The sequence below is a fragment of the Lathamus discolor genome, chromosome 1 (assembly GCF_037157495.1).
Source record: "Lathamus discolor isolate bLatDis1 chromosome 1, bLatDis1.hap1, whole genome shotgun sequence".
Lineage (NCBI taxonomy): Eukaryota > Metazoa > Chordata > Aves > Psittaciformes > Psittacidae > Lathamus > Lathamus discolor.
In genome coordinates, this window is record NC_088884.1 from 156,423,456 (window position 1) to 156,439,820 (window position 16,365).

The window sequence follows — 16,365 nt, forward strand, 5'->3', positions numbered from 1 at the left end:
TCTGACAGCAGTTTAATGACAAGTTCTTGTTCATCTGATGACATCGATCAGGAAGAAATCCAGCTCGCTTTGCAGGCTGCTAAAATTGCCACACGAGAAAAGATCAGATCCAGATTTCATGGCAGTAATGATCTTATTCACCGCCTTTTTGTCTGTATCTCAGGTATGAGAGTTGCCTTTTGTTCTGAATATAAAAACTATTAATCTTTCTTTTTTTGCTGCACGTAAAGTTATGATAGAATGCACTAGAGATGCATTACCTTGCAGGTTTTAGGTCCTTACTTGCAGACTGGTCTAGAAGGACCTGTTGCCTGATGGGAGCTTGCAGAATCGAGATGCAGACATCTTAAACCTGTAGTGATGAAGGGCGTGCAACAGGGTTGACTTTGAAGTGTTTTCTTTTTCTTGGTGCTGCCCTATGTGTTCAAGGGAAGAAATTTGATGTAGCGGTTGTATTTTGATGCAAAAAGAATCTCTCACGGTTTCCTAGCAAAATACAAGGAAGATATGTATCAAATTGTGATTAGCATGAATGCCAGAATGTAACTTTGCTATTGGGAAAAATTAGTTTAAATGCTTAATTTTTATTCATAACATGAGTAAATTATCCCCTCAAAAATAAGCAGAAGGCCATTACTGATAGCAGCAGGCAAATTTAAACACTTTTTTTTAAGGCTGGTGTAATAGTCTAGTAGTCATTTATCTGTTTTCTCAAACTCCTAAGGTGTTGCTGACCAGCTGCAGACAAACTATGCTAGTGATCTGAGAAGTATCTTAAAGACCTTGTTTGAAGTTATGGCCACCAAACCTGAAACGGAAGACAAGGAAAAGCAAAAGAAAGGTAAAGACACATAAACATTTGTTTTCTGTAGTGAATGTTTGGTTAAAGTTAGCAGACAAACCTCTGATCCAACCCAACTCTGCAGTCGGATAATGCACAACATGAATAACAGTCCTCTATTATTTGTGGTTGAAACTTCCACATTTTTATGGTAGCAGGATGCCGTAATGTGAAAAGAGACTGGAGTTTTTTATTGGCAGGAAAAAGTAGGGTTAGATAGAATTGTTAAAGAGAGCATCAAAGAGCTCCTGAACATTCAAATGAGAGTAATAAAAAACCTGGAGCTGTAAAAAATTATCACTAGGAGATATATGTTAGTCAATAGTACTTGCCTGGAATCATTTCTAATGGATGAACTATTACATTAAAATTAAAGGTGTGACAAAAGTAAGCATAAACAGAATGACAGCATAAATAAAAGTCAGGGATTCTTGTCATTCATCTGGGGATGAAGTTTCGCTTTGGGATATGCATGTGTGTGACTCACGCAGGAAATCTCTAGTTGGTTCTCATAATCTATTCTTTATAAGGGATCCAAGTTAAAAATTGGGGAATAAAATACAGGATGCAGCTAAACTGCTAGAATGAAGAGGACTGCTTGTCCTGTAATAACAGCATCTTTCATTTCTGTTGTCATTCCGAAGAAAAGTAGCGGAGATTTTTATATCACTCTCTGTCAGTGTAAAAAAAAAAAAAAAAAAAAAAAAAAAATGAAGATGTCCAAGAAGGTGCATATAGGTGCTACTATAATCTAATCCAGATGTCCTAGCGTGAATGGAAAAAGAAGAATTCAAGTACTTCTTGGTTTGTTTTACAGTTAATCAGGGTTTAAGGAGTGCCGCATTGGAAGATTGTGCTTTATGTCAAGAAAGTATTTCATCCTCAGAACTTGCAGCAAAAGCCAGAGATGGGGATTTTGAAGGTACTTTCTTTTTTTCTGAGAAATAAAATGAGGCAAGTGATGTGTGTGTGTGTGTATATATATATATAAATATATATATATTTATATATACATAAAAATCATTAAAATTAGAACAAAACTCTTTTGGTGTTTGGCTCTGGAAAGTGACCATAAAATGTTGTCATGGTATGGTTTAGAGACAAAGTCAAATGATAAACTTGAGCATGTTTGTTTCAGGTTTTTTCAAACAGCCTCATGAAACTGATCTACAAACTGTCATATCCACTATGAATTCCTTTGTATCAGTAGAGGAAAGTTCTGTATAGAAAAGGTTTCAATACAGTGTATGGTATTACATCTGACAAGTGTGAGGCCTGTGTAAGATGCAAAGCCTTAAGAAAGGTCCTCTTAGCCAAATCTAAAGAGATCTTTGTATCATTTGCTATATGTGGATTTTTTTTTCCCCATGGTAGAAGTACCTCTTGTCTTTCCTTCACTTTGTGTTTGATCAAAATATTTTGGCTACTGTTTTCATATTCTTCACCGTATTACTTCAATGAAAAGGTTAGTTTTAGGTAAGTTAGCTGAGGTTACTCCAGTCTCACTGCACACATGTTAAAAGTGAAGCCCATATGTAAGTCTCAAAGTTTTGATTGAGATCCAAGCAATTCTGAGAGCTCAAAGGTTTTGTTTCTCTGGTTTTTAATCTGAGCTGTTGCTGGAGTGCTTAGGAGTCAGTTATAGACCATAGCCCTGGTATGGTAAATGTATAAAAAAATGGGATTAAAATGTATCGGAGCACTTGCAGCCAAAGAATAAGAAAAAAGGAAGTAGATGTATGAGATGGAGCAAACAAAAAAGCAATCAGCTTGAATCTTTAGGGCTAAGTGGTGGTTTCAGCACACCAGGAGTCCAATTATCAGAGCTGTGGTATCTCCGTGGTCAAGTGAGAAATACAAGAAAACCATCAACTGTGAAACTGTATCTGAGCTTCCCAGAAATTCAAGTGTGCAGTAATTTCCCTGTGCTTTAAAACTTGATCTACTGTTGTGTATTTGTCCACAAACACTATTGTTCTTCCAGTGAGAGGTTTTGAATGCAGGATAACTGAGAATTGAGTGGTAAGCAGTCTTTGCCTGTAAGCAGGGGATGGGAGGGTGACCCACAGAAATGCTGGTTCATGTCATTTGTAATAAAGATCAGAAATCATGGGGCAGGGGAAGCTCTTCAAGATTAGGCTTTAGAGTAATGCTACATAACTTATTTTGTGCTTATATAAACCCCATGGTTTGCTTGCTCACCCTTTTTCTGAAGCTGCAGGCTAAAGGATCTCTAATCTGTTTTGAACAGCAGGGCTAATTCATGTATAATGCAGTGTAGAAATATCCTCTGTTCTGGAGGAAGATGATTTGGTGGCAGATAAAGAGCTATTCAGTAGTCATTTTAATTGATTTTTCCATTGTGCCATAATTCAGAATGTCACAGAAGGTACAGTAAAGAACAAATCTTTAAGCAAAATCCTTGCCATGTATAGACTATATTGGAAAAGAACGCAAGAGATTATTAATTCTCTACCATTTCAGTTCATATTCTTTTGGTTTGGATCGATGCCTGATGCTGTCAGTGAATTTGACTTGCAGAACTTGAAAGCAAGGTGTTCTGAACTGCAGGATGCTGAATAACTTTCTCACAGCGGATGTGCATTTTGTCAAGGCAGTCTTCACTTCCCTGACATCTTATTCAGCTCTTCATGGCATCTGCTATCGGCATGGGGAAGGTTTTTATGTTTGGAGAAGCGTAGCCTATGGCTTAGGGTGTTATTTATTGAAATAGAGTACAATAGTCTGGGTGCTTAGGTGGTGTTATGGCCGCACAGGAGTGTGGTAAAGGGCAGTCTTTATTGTTACAAGGGTCCCTGCAGTGCACAGACAGTGTGTATCAGTTATGACCCTAAGCAAATCGTGAAACCCAACCTGCAGTATTAGTAACATATGCAGGTAACTACAGCAAAACCAGCCCCCTGCCTGCAGGTGTTTCATGTATGCCTGCGTGATGGAAAGGAGAGCCTTGTGGCATAACCAGGTCCCTTTTCAATAAGTAGGCATGGATGCCAGAACAAGCTTGGCTGCCTTGGCATGATGTTTTCCCATGCTGTAACACAGCCTCTAAACAAAGTCATTTAGCCAGTGCTCCTGCAGGTCCTCTGCTTCTGATATCCATGCCTGATCACTGGGAAGTCTGAATCAATCTCCTTGCAGACTTTCACTAGGAGTCTTACTTGGCTTGTGTGTAAGTAGTTATGCTGTAACTATCTCCTTGGACAAATCAGTACAGCTCCTGTGACCATGTAAACTGACTAGTGTAGTCTTACTACACTAGTAAGACTCTTACTTGGCCTTAAAATTTGGTGATGGGCAGGAATTCTCTGTGTCACAGAGAGGCACAGGGTGATGGGGACTATGGAGATGAGCTCCACCCTCCAAACCAAACCATAGAAGGCCTACAAAAAGGGGCGTCTGAAGTGGGTCAGTTTGAATTTGTGGAATCTGTAGAAACACCCAGTCTGTCCACTCATGCCCCATATGTTCCACAGTCTGTCCACTCATGCCCCATATGTACCAGGCCCGTCCCTTCAGGTCACATGTTGTCATTGCTGGCAGGACTGTACAGACTTTTCCTACTGAGGTATGCAGTGAGAGCTAACGGTATACATGGTTTTGCTGTCCTTAAGGCAGTCAGTATGAGGCATAAACTTACAGCGGTATTTTAACCTCAGCAGTCAGGTGTCTTTTCCCTCTTTTATCATCTCCCCACTTACCTCGTTTTTGCTGGTGACTGTGGAAGCAAAAGCCTGTGATATTGGGTGATGTTTGGATGCAGATGGAAGATGTCTGGTGGTTAAGGCAACCTTTGCTGCATGAGCATTATGCCCTATTTCCTGCAGCAAGCCTTATACCTTTGTCCTTCAGACCAAATCTGGGCACAGGCTACTAATGGGAGTACGCAGTTATCACCATTAAAGGAGTCATCTCAAAGTCTGAGTGTTGCACCAAAATTAATTCTATCATTTTCAGTACATCGTTTCTAGACTTCACATCACTCAATGGTTTCAACTGTAAGTAAAACCAATTTAAAGCAAATGACCACATCAGTAGCTCCTCTGTTCTGCCATTGTGGTAGAACAGGAGCATGTATCAAACTGAGAAAGTCCAACAAGCAACCTGCCAGGAAAGCATTTTCCAATTATCAAATAAATATCTCTTACCAAAAGTGCTGAATGTTTAGACTGCATACAATAAATGGTAATTAAAAACGGCAAGCCCAGCAACCTGAAAAAATAAATGGTTTTAAGATTCTACTGAAGGTTCCAGCCTCTACTCAGATTATGAAGATGAATCACTTGGTTTTGTCAGCTTTCTCATTCATATTGTATGTAAAACCCACCAGCTGGTCTGGGTTGTAAAACCAATATGAATGTTTACTGTGAGGCAGCTGACATGGGCAAGGGTGTAAGAGCTAAATCTTGTGACCTTCTGAAGGTTGAAATACAGTGAACTACAGATAAATTGGCATTCCAAAACAAAAGCTTTTTTGAGAGTACAGATGAGCCTGTGATGTATGTGTTCATCTGTGCTGTCCTAGTGCTCTAGGACTTTTTTGAGGAAGCATATTTATTTGTACTTCTGCCATTTATGTGCCTGGTACCATGTCTCTAACCCCAGCACAAAACTTGCTTTGTATTTGCCAGCAGGTTCCTGTACATATGCATGGATACACACACACACAGAGTGGCTTTTTGAGGGGGGGGTCTTGATAAGGGGTTTTATGTATTTGTTTCTTTATCAGTTTGTAAATGTGATCAAGCCTAAGCCCCTGCTCACCATATTTGGGAGCATTATGTTTATCTTTGTGAGCTTGATGATTTTTAATAGTGAAATTTGGCAAATTGGGGGTTTGACCGTACATGTGGTTTAGGGTAATTTATTACTCAGGAAGATTCCATCTGTTGCGATAGAGGGAAGCTGAATGTTTTTAATGGTCAATGCCATGATGGGCTAAGAAAGTGATTTACATTTCTTGTCTAAGAATAAGCATCAGAAGATTTTTTTCAAAGAAAAGCAGAAAGCATTATAAAGCTGTTGGTGCTCTATGAAAATACTTGCTGTAGCATCTTGGCTCTCTCTGCAACCATACATTCATCTTCACTCCTTATCCCTCTAGCATCCATACAGAACTGCCTTGCTTGCTACCACTGAGTTATAACTCCAGCCATAATGGATTTGCTGTGGCTGCCAGTACAAATACCTGTTTGTGCCAAATGGTGTTAGGATCTGTTTGCTGCACAACAGCATGCTCTTTCCCCTTGATCCCTTTCCATCTCATAATATTCCAGCCCACCCACTTTAGTCTAGCCACAAGTCCTCTCTGCTCTCCAGTCGGCAGCACAAGCATAATTCAGTAATTTATATTCACAAGGCTCGAGCTCTTGTTGCAGTAAGAAGTCACAGGGTCAAAAAAACCCACCCATGCTACTGTATGTGCAGAATCTAATCACGGTGACTCTAGAATTAGCTGTCAACTCTAGCTGAATACTTCAGGGGTTTTTTCCTTCTCTATATGCCAATGGCTAATCTATTATTTATAATGATGACCAGCAGAACCTCCTCAATGAAAGAGGTTAAACTGTTGTACAGTTCAGTGGCCAAACCTATTCTGTCCACGTAAGTTTTTACTCTTTCCTTATTCAGCAGCTCTGCTCACTCTGTGCAAGAGAATCTAGCATCCGGTTTTCCATATTGAGGCAATGTTTTACAATCAGCTGGACATACTGAATCATGCATGTAAAATTATCAAATTGTGATCACGTTTTAGGTTGAATTGCATTAATTTGATCTGACTTTTTAGGAACTTTCTCAAGGTACTGTACTTTTACTGTAAAGCACAGGTTTATTCAGCTCCACAATGACATAACTGGGATTTTGATCAGGTTTGAATTAGTCTGTCCTGAAAATATGTGTACTGACTGTTCTTCTGGTGTATAGAATGTAGGTCTACATTATCAACTTGCTTCTAGTTTACATTGGTTTGTAGCTTTTACAGAGAAAGACCCCTAGTAATGTTTGTATGGAAGATCCAAGTCTCCAGTCTCTCTGATTTGAAGTAAAGATTTGAACCATATCCCAGTGGAAGTCAGTGTTTTCTATCTCAGTTGTTCCATTTTACATCAATAATTATTCTGGCCAAAGAATGAGCTGCTCATCATGTATTTGTGCAGAACTGACATAGGACATTGCCATTCACGGTCGCGTTGAATCAGACAGAGCAGATACTTGAGCTCAAGCCTGCAGAGCTCCATACTTTGGTGAAACCTTCCTAGATTTGCACAGAAGCTCCATGCTAAGAAAGCTGTCTGGTAAAAGCTATACTTGAAGCTATTAAGTCTGTGCCTGTTTTCTTCCTCACCCTTGAAATTTTCATCAAACAGTATTTTTGAAGCAGAAAATTTATTGCTATTGAAAAACTTGAAGCCAGCTGTACTCAACAGTGAATCTACTGAGCAGGCGTAGATTACTTTGCTACAATTGCCTCCTAGAAATCTTATATGAAAGTCAGAGGTTAACCAGAATGACATGCGGAAAATTGTGTGATAAGGGACAAAAAGGTTCATCTTACTGTAGCAGCTGAAGTGAGAGGTAAAGTCACATCACCTGAACTCTCTACTTTCTATACTTAAAACTGCGAGAATTCCTGCTTTCATCAGAAGAGCTCCAGCAAGCCCATCTGACCTTTTCTGCAGCTATGAGGGTAATGCGCATTGATGGCTGTAGCAGTGTAAGTTCCACAGGCTGCTGAACAGCCCTCTTCAGGTTAGTTTGGTAAAAACATAATCAGGGTTATGATTGAAGTGCACTAAAATCTAATGCACATCAATGCAGGAGGAACTATCTGCATTAGGAATACTTGAGCAAAACAAAAGATGCAGAAAGGGTCTTTTCTGTCAGTTGTCTGGCAACAATGCACAAGCTTAGGGTTTTATAGCTGCTCTTCATCAGCTATCAGTGGTGTGCATGTTTTCTGATTTGTTTTGTACCAGAGCCTAGATTTGCTACATTAAACTTTCTGCAAGCTCCAACAACTGTGGAGATTGTTTCCTCCTCACCCGAGTTTGTTTCTCAGCATCACTGAATGAACTTAAGCTTCCTGGTCTCTTGTTGTTTCAGTCAACGCTATTGATGGACCTGGGTCCAGGCTCTCCTCCTTTTTTGTTCTGGGACACCGAGATGTTCTCCTTGTTTTATGTAGGATTAGATGAAACAGCAGTAGGTCTGTTGTGCATACTTAAGCAACACTAATTCACATGTGCTTTTGAAGAGTTTACAGTGTCGCATGATTTTTTTAATCATGATTATGGGTGTTTTAAGGCTCCAGCATTTTGGATTTATGTGAAATTTTTAACTTTCTTAGGAGAACTTTTTCAGCTAATGAGGTTGCATAGACATGTAAAGCTGAATTGTAAAAACTACAGTGTAAAATGAATAAAAAAGACTGTAAAATTCGATGCTTTATGAGAGATCATAATGCCAGGCTTTTTTAATAGTTAAGAGCTGGGAATACTGTTTCTCCTTTTAAAATGTGTTTTTTAGTCTTTGCCCTATTTAATTTTATCTTGTGCCTTTTCCTTTCTCTAAACTTGTCTCTCATTCATTTAAATACTTGTTTCTTTTCCTGACTTTTTCCCCTGTACATGCTTTTAATGTTTCTCACTAAAATTTATTTCTGCAGTCTTTCTGTCTTGTTAATCCCTTCCCTCCCTCCCTCCCTCCTCCTCTTTCATGTTTGTGCAATGGTCTTCATCCTTTTCCCAGCAGACTTCTCTTAACTCGCATTGCATGATAAAGCAGTGGGCCAGTTAGCCCACAAACAAGGTTTTCCCTCTATTCCTTGTACAAATCCCTGAAGCACAGGCAGATAGTGCTGTAGAGACTGGATGTTTCCATTTGCTGCTGCATGCAGAGCTAATGGAGCAGTGTAGCCCAAAGAAGGACTGTAATATAAAACGCCTACGGGTGCGATGCTGCTGCCCTCATTCCAGCATGTCTTCAGGCTCATGCTAAGGGTTTAATCTGTAACTCACCCTGTTCCTTGTATTGAAGCTTCATCCCCTCATGAGACTGCTCTTCAGAGAGTATTTCAAAAACCTGTTCTATAAAAAGCCTGATGACTCAATCATTAATATATGTTAAGTCAGAAGGGCTGCTCCCAAGGTTGAGCGAGATGAGGCTTATGAAGGTGACCAAAGGGTGGGATTCTGTTGCCACTGGGGCTCACACTGGCTCAGAGATTGAGTCATTCAGGGCTTCATCCTTCTTGCCAATGTGAGCACGCTGGCTCCAGCCAGGATTGCATTTAATTTCCAAGTGCATACTCTCAAATTGAAGTCTCTGTGTTTGTATTCAGTGTAAGGGCATTTTCAGTCATGACTGGAAGCAAAGGCATAGGGCTAATGGCCCGAAGTTTCTTATTTTGAATGTTATTTCAAGGCTGCACTGCTGTATGATTTTTGGGCAAGAAATTTCTTTCCTGATTTCTCCCGACACGCTTAGTGACTGTAGCTGGGTGATGAGGAGCAAAGCAATTAATGTTTGTACAACGTTTTGAATGTTAAAAGCTGTTATATAACTAAGTGTTACTATTTGGGGGTGTGCTGCAGTGCAGCAGATCTTGGTGACAGCAATTGGAATGCTAGGAGGGCACTAAACCCCAGAACCAGCGAGGTACGGGGCTGGTCATGTAGCTCTGTCAAAGGGCCTTATGTTGTTGACTCACTGTCTGGGGCAACATGTGCCCTTTAGCTCACTCCGCTGATGTATTAATTTGGTGAATCAGCCGACATGGCACCAACTTGGAGGTGGAAAGAGTCCCTTTAATGTGGGAGAACATTCTGTAGAGAGGGTTATACTGGTTTTATACATAGAGTACCACTAAGTTGTGGGTTTTTTAAATGCAATTATAAATACAGTTTGCTGATTAATTCATCTGGCAGTCAAGTAAGTCTGTAACCATGAACTATGAACTATATACTATAGGATTATTATGAGTTTATAAGGTTGTTATTTATCAAAATAAATTTGCTGTTTCTCACAGGGGGTGCAGTTTTTATTTAGCACTGAAGATGAATCCATGCAAGGTCAATTAAACAAATAATTTTTTCAACATAGCACTTCAAGGGCAATAACAGCAGAAAAAATAAAACAGAGCCCAAATGGTAAATACCTGAGTAGAAAGATATTTTCTGCTGAGCTCTAGTGTCTTTGTGATGGAGTTGCGTTAGCTTATGATGTGTCTGGACTAACCAGGATCTAAGAGAAGGAGCGATTAAGGTACTGGCTGCTGCAGAAGTTGCAGTTCATATTGATGTGTTGCAGGGCCTGTGTTTTGTCTTTTCTATGAATATTAAAATCAGAAACTAGGTGAAGGTGAACATGGTAGCCCACATGATAATGCAGTTAATAAAGCATCAGTAGTAAAGTAAGCATCTTACCAAACCTGCTTCCATCAGCTCTGCATTCATCTGGGAGGAAGATCCAATAGCATAGAGTTTGCATAACTTCCTGATTTTTGCTGTTTTAATTAGTAAGTATCAATGGGATAGTTAAATCCCTGAAAAACATAATCATGGCTAAGTAGTCTAACAGCAGGTTTTAAACAGGAATATCATTATTGGCTCAGTTATCATGTTTAGATTATATGTGATAACCCAAGGAACTCTGGATGGAGAACATGGAGATGCTTCAAGGCCATCAGACTTGCCATGGTTTCAGATCAGATTCCTGTGAATCAGGAAAGCTTTCAAAATCAACATCCTAAACTAGTATGAGGAATAAGTTTCACTTACTACGTACTAGCTAGTGAGTTTACAGAGAAGGGCAAGACTTGAAAAGGAAAACATCTTAGTTTCTTTGCTCTTTATGCTTTGACTTAATGTGGCAGTCCTGCTCCTCCCTGCTGCTGAAGGAAGCCTGCGTTTGAAGGAGGAATTTGTAGCCTTGTGTCCCCACAGAACCTTTTCTCATGAACTACTCCCAGGGATGAGGTAAAAGCTGGTCTGTGCAATCTCTGGGGTTTTTTCACCCCATCGGTTATCTCTTTGCACACAGACTTTGGTTTTTGTTTGCTGTCCCTACAGCTGTGATCTTTATCAGACCAGTTTGTTCATTAAGTGAAAGACTGCTTCTTTGAACTACTTCAGTTTCCAAGATAGTTCAGAGGAGCCTGTAAAAGCTGAGTCAAGATTCAAAGTTCTCTTTGTTTTTATTAATCTGCTTTTTGAACATTTTCTGCATTGAATGCTGGCTCCTTTTTGCTTTTAATGTGACAAACATTGCAATATGACAAATGCATGAAAACTGGTCGTGGTTATGTTTGAACAGTGTAGTGGATTTTTCATTTAATTGTCTTCTCTCTGCCTGTAGCTGTAGCCCTGTTGACCTTTGCATTAACTGCACCATACATTTTGTTGCTTGATAATATGCTCCCCGAGGCAGGGATTTTGCTTGTCAGGTTTATAAATCAGCAATTGCATGGGTTGCATACTGTAAATAACACTCAGAGAGAAGATGCATATAGGGAACTTGAGTAAATAACATCTAGCAGTTGTGTTTTCTGTGTCCTTGGATTCTTCTTAGATAAAACTTGCTTTGCCCTTCATTAGATTTTTAACTTCGTTAGGCACTCGGCTACGTCATTTCTATGCTTGTAATTTTAGACTCTCTGAGGTCATGTCAGCCTGTCGCTAGCAGAAGCATCTCAACAGAAGTGAGCCTAATACCTTCTGCTTTGCCAAAACCAAATCATTTCCCTGCTTGGCTTTAATGAGAGGTTAGAGAGCTCACAGGAGAAATCAACAACTGAAACATGCTGTTTGGGATAATGGTCAAATTCTTTCTCTGCTAAGTCTTGTACACTTGATTTTGTGGTTTCGCTATAGTTACCGGTGATTTCCAGTAAGAGTCCTAATAGTTTAGCAGACAGTAATCAGGCTTCGAGTTCATTATCTGTAGAGTTGCTTTCATAATTGCAGAAAAGCAGTAAGCCTTTCTGTAGGGAGGGCTGAAGAGGCTGGGAATGATCTCAGCTCTAAGCTTGTTTTGATGCATTGGGTGCATTGACAAAAACGCCTGTGATCCAGCTCTGCTTTAATATTTTCTTGTCTTCATACTTCATTTTGCTTATCTCCTTTTCCCTGCCACTTTCATTTGAATAGAATATATTTCATTTTGACTGCAAAGCTGCTGTGTTCTGTTTCAGTGCTTGCTGTGCTTGGCCCAAAGGTGAGAGCCTGGCAGAAAAGGGGGAGTTGAGCCTTCCTGGGTATCCTGATCTCACCCAGCTGTTCACAAAGCACCTTGAGAAGCTCAAATGAAAGCAGCTGCTGTTCCATTTTATTCTCCTTAGTCCCTTGAGGATTTGGTAATTGCATGTTTGGTTTTACTCCCTTTTGATTTATGTTCCCTTTGGCTGCTGTGTTATTGACAGATCCTCCTGACTGGGTTCCTGATGAAGTCTGCAGCTACTGCACTGCGTGCAAGGCTCCTTTCACAGTCATTCGCAGGAAGCACCACTGTCGGAGCTGTGGCAAGGTAATGACTCAGTCAAACAAGTGAGAAAGTCTGCCAAAGAGAACAGCAAATTCATGTGTACAACAAAACTCAGCTGCACAGCAACGTGTGTGCACTTCCATAGGGTTCTCCAGTCACAAGTGGTTTCATATGTCCTGACTGTGTTTCATACGTCTTGCTCAGGTTATGTTTAGAAAGTGGGGAGGAGATTTTGACTTTTATGCAGCAATAAGCACTTGTCTGTTAAAAATCAGAACTCCCTGTTGAGACCCTGGAACAAACACCCCAAATCCAAAGGCACTCTGAGCTACTGCTGTAAGCTGCAGCAGCCTCCACTGTGAGGGGTGGTACACAGCTCAGCTGCAGGGATGGTGTGTCCCTTTGCTTTCTTCCTAAGCCTTTGCAGGCTGACTGCGGTGTGTAGAGCTGCTGCTTTGTGAGTTTGTGGGGGAGGAAGAGGGAGTGAGGAATTAAAAAGCAGTCATGTGCCTCAGGAAGCCAGAGATCTGCAGTCCTGTTCCACTTGCTGGCTCCCGCACAGCTTAAAAATGAAGAGGGTGGAGAAGCTGTGTTTGTTAACTTTGGAGTGGGCTTGGAGGAGCAGGAACTCTGGAGATCACACACACATCACAGATATTCTCCTAGTCTTTCTTTAAAACCAAGGGACCAAGGGATCTTTAAAACCAATTCTTTTGATCTCTGGTGGAGCTGCCTTCCCCTGTGACCTGCAGAGCCAGACAGGCCTGCCGTGGCTAATGGCAGTGCTTGGGTACCTGTGTCAGAGAGGCTCACCACAGTCAGATTAATTGGTTATTGGGCTATGAATTGTCTGCAGAGGGCTTTCATCTGCTGTGCTGAGGCGGGTGGTGTTGCCGGTACACGAAAGTCCAGCAGCATCTTCTCTCCCCATTCTTGAAATCCATTTTGTCCCATCCAGCCCTTACAAGGAACTAAAGTGAAATCTCCCTTTTGTTTTTCAGATCTTCTGTTCCCGCTGTTCCTCCCACTCTGCTCCATTACCTCGTTATGGTCAGATGAAGCCTGTCCGTGTTTGCACTCACTGTTACGTGTTCCATGTCACTCCTTTCTATAGTGACAAAGCTGGTATCTGATGTATGAAACCACTGGTGTGTCATGGAGTCTTACACGGACTGATATATTTGACCTAAGCCAAGAATTAACTTGAAAGAGGGATCCCGTGAGGGCATGTAGGCTTTGACATCCATTATTATAAATTTTGTACAGACAGTTTTTATTGCATTTTACTAAGCTGCTAAAGGGAAGTATGAAGCGACTGTAGCTCTAAGGCTAAAGTACCGTCTTCCATGAATTTATAACATTAATGTTACGATGCCATATGCAGAACAAATGCACTGTGTGGAAGGAAATAGGGCTCCAAGAATCGAACAAGCATTGCTGCTTATCTTACACGCTAGGAACAGAGTAGCCAGTTAACCAGTCCATCCCAGCAAATCAGTCCCAAAGCTCGGACACTTCTGTGCTCACCAGAATACCAGCATGGCTGTGGATGTCAGCGCTCTCCCTCCTGCTGCGGTTTAACTTTCCCATTACTAGATTTTTGCTACCTATGCTAGGATTAAAGGAAAACAATTTCAAATCCATATTCTATATTTACAAAGGCAAAATCTCCTGTGAATCACATAGGAAGCACTTGAGGGTCCTGAAGCGGTATATTTCTGTTGCCTTTCATGTACTGAGCAGAGCAATAACTCCAAGTCATCTTCTAAAGTTCAGTTTTACAGCTTCCACTTCCATATTTTGGGCTTTTGGAAGTATTTGTAATCTGCATAATTTATACTAAATCCCATGAATAAAAGCCTGACAGAGAGCTTTGGTTTCTATATCAGTATTTAAAACTTAACGAACTTCAGTTACCAAATATTCAGGTTACCAAATATTAAAGTATGTATTTTTGAAAGAGTTTAGCAGCAAAATTCAGTAGATGTGACAAATTATTTCTCCTGTATTGATGTTTTTTTTAAATGGTTCTTAAAAGGCAAATATGTAATGATACATTTAAAAGGTCTTACAGAATAGTCAGCCAGAGAAGGGTACTTCTTGTCCACATTTGGCAGAGTAACTGTGTAAAATACTGCATACTGTTACTTCACTCATGCTAACAACTCAGAAGACGTTTGTATTTATTTGAAACACCAGGGATTAGTTTTCATCTCCACTTGAAGGGGAAAGAAATAAGACTCACGTATTCGTGCTATGATCTTGCACAAACTATTTGCAGTAAGAGCACCCTGAGCACTGAGGTTTCAAAGGCGTTTGGACATGCTTTGAGTTAGCCACATGAAAAGCGAGACAGTGTGTGCTGTGGTTACAGAGGAAATGAGATCAAGAGCTCTTTGCTGTATCCCCTTTCCTGACTCGCAGTGGTACACACTGTGTTTCAAAGTGGTAAATGCAAAAAAGGACGAGGACGTTGTTGGCAGTATCGCGCTCGAGAGGGGCTGTCATTCAAAATGATAAAGCAAAACTGGCCAGTGTTGATTTTTCTTTGTTAATTTATTTTTCTTGGGATATTCCCTTTGTTAAGTGGTTTATTATTCAGTGTTAATGAGCCATATAAGGGCACAACAGTTTGGCACTACTGTCGTTTGGAACCAGATGAAACAGCTTCACTTAGTTTATGTGTTATGCACAAGCCTTATGATGCTGTTTGTAGACAATGTCAGCTACGATGTGTTATCCTCACCTTAGTTATATTTTTATTATTATTTCCCTGAAATCCTTCCCATGGATTCCTTGAATTGGAGTGTCGGCATTCACCGGAGTTCGGAAAGGTGTGGAGTTGGGTGATTGGTGGGAGGTGGGTCATGTGGTGCAAGCAATGATACTTATTCAGGCTTAAATCTCAGGCTTCACATTGCAATGATTATTGCAGGTTTATTTTTAGAGAAAAATAAAGAAAAAAATAAACAACAAATTTAATGCTTCTTTTATAGGATAAAAAAATACAACAGAGTTCAATTGTGAAATAAATATGCACAAAAAGTTGCTTCTGTGAAAAAAATCTTATTTAATGGACTAAATATTTATTCAAGCTTGTTTTTATTTTGTAAATGCTGTAATTCAGAATCATTTCCATAAATATGATATTTAAAGATCTCAGACACTATAGTTTCTTATGTAAATACAGACTCCTATTTCTCTTACTGAAAAGCACAACGACTATATCAATACTAATATACATTTGCCTCAAGGAAGGCTTTCATCTTGTAATCTCTTCAGATAATTAAAGTGTCAGGACTTTCTACTTCCACGTGCTGGATTGCTCTTTCATTTCGGGGTCTGTTTACATGGAGTGACAGCTGCCATCCTGTCAGACAAGCTGGCCTTGAGTCCTTCTCACTTTGCGAAGTAATACGAAAGAAATGAGTTTGAATTTGAAAATGGAAGTCACCCGCATGGAGAAGGGGTGGTAAGTCAGAGCTGGAGCACTAGCCTGTCATTTACTGCCTCCTGCTATCTGTTGCCACCGGCTGAAAATCTCCCTTCCCAAAATATCTTGTGTCAGTGGCCACTTCACACGTGAGGCATATTTGATCCGTCACATCTGCATCATCTTTCCTGTGGGGAATACAAATCTGCAGTTAAAATAGCTGCACAGTTATTCTTACGAAGCATAAATGCCCAGTGCCAAGTTTTTCTGCTCCTTGTGTGAGATACAACTGTTGCAGGGTTTACAATTAACTTTATTTCCTAGAGGACTTAATGCATGGCTTTGGGATGCCATTCACTGAAGTTGCATTTGAATTAATGTACATAATGTTTATGGGAAATAGTGCTGCCTTAAGGTGTGCAGAAATAAATGAACAGTAGAAATTTATCCTAAAGGGACTTTTTAAGTTAACTTTGTATCACTTCAGAGTTGGGGAAGGAGGGGTTTTCTTTTGTCCAAACTACAACAGTGTCTTCCACAGCAGTTGTCCTGTTTGGGGTATGACAACAGGAGCAATACGGGATAATAAGGT

General features: G+C 40.2%; 1 protein-coding gene across 4 annotated transcripts in view; it reads left to right on the top strand.

Annotated features, from left to right (window-relative positions):
* The window catches only part of ZFYVE28 (zinc finger FYVE-type containing 28), a 150,095-nt gene extending 134,442 nt beyond the window's left edge, over nt 1-15,653 (top strand). For 2 of the 4 annotated variants that reach the window (XM_065660640.1, XM_065660648.1), the window contains 5 exons: nt 9-163; nt 725-841; nt 1,659-1,763; nt 12,279-12,382; nt 13,342-15,653. In XM_065660640.1, the coding sequence (XP_065516712.1) occupies nt 9-163; nt 725-841; nt 1,659-1,763; nt 12,279-12,382; nt 13,342-13,473 (613 nt within the window). In that variant the 3' untranslated portion in view covers nt 13,474-15,653. The remainder of the gene's footprint in view (nt 1-8; nt 164-724; nt 842-1,658; nt 1,764-12,278; nt 12,383-13,341) is intronic. The other 2 variants (XM_065660646.1, XM_065660659.1) reach the window with 1 other exon arrangement.
* Nucleotides 15,654-16,365: the final 712 nt, after the last annotated feature.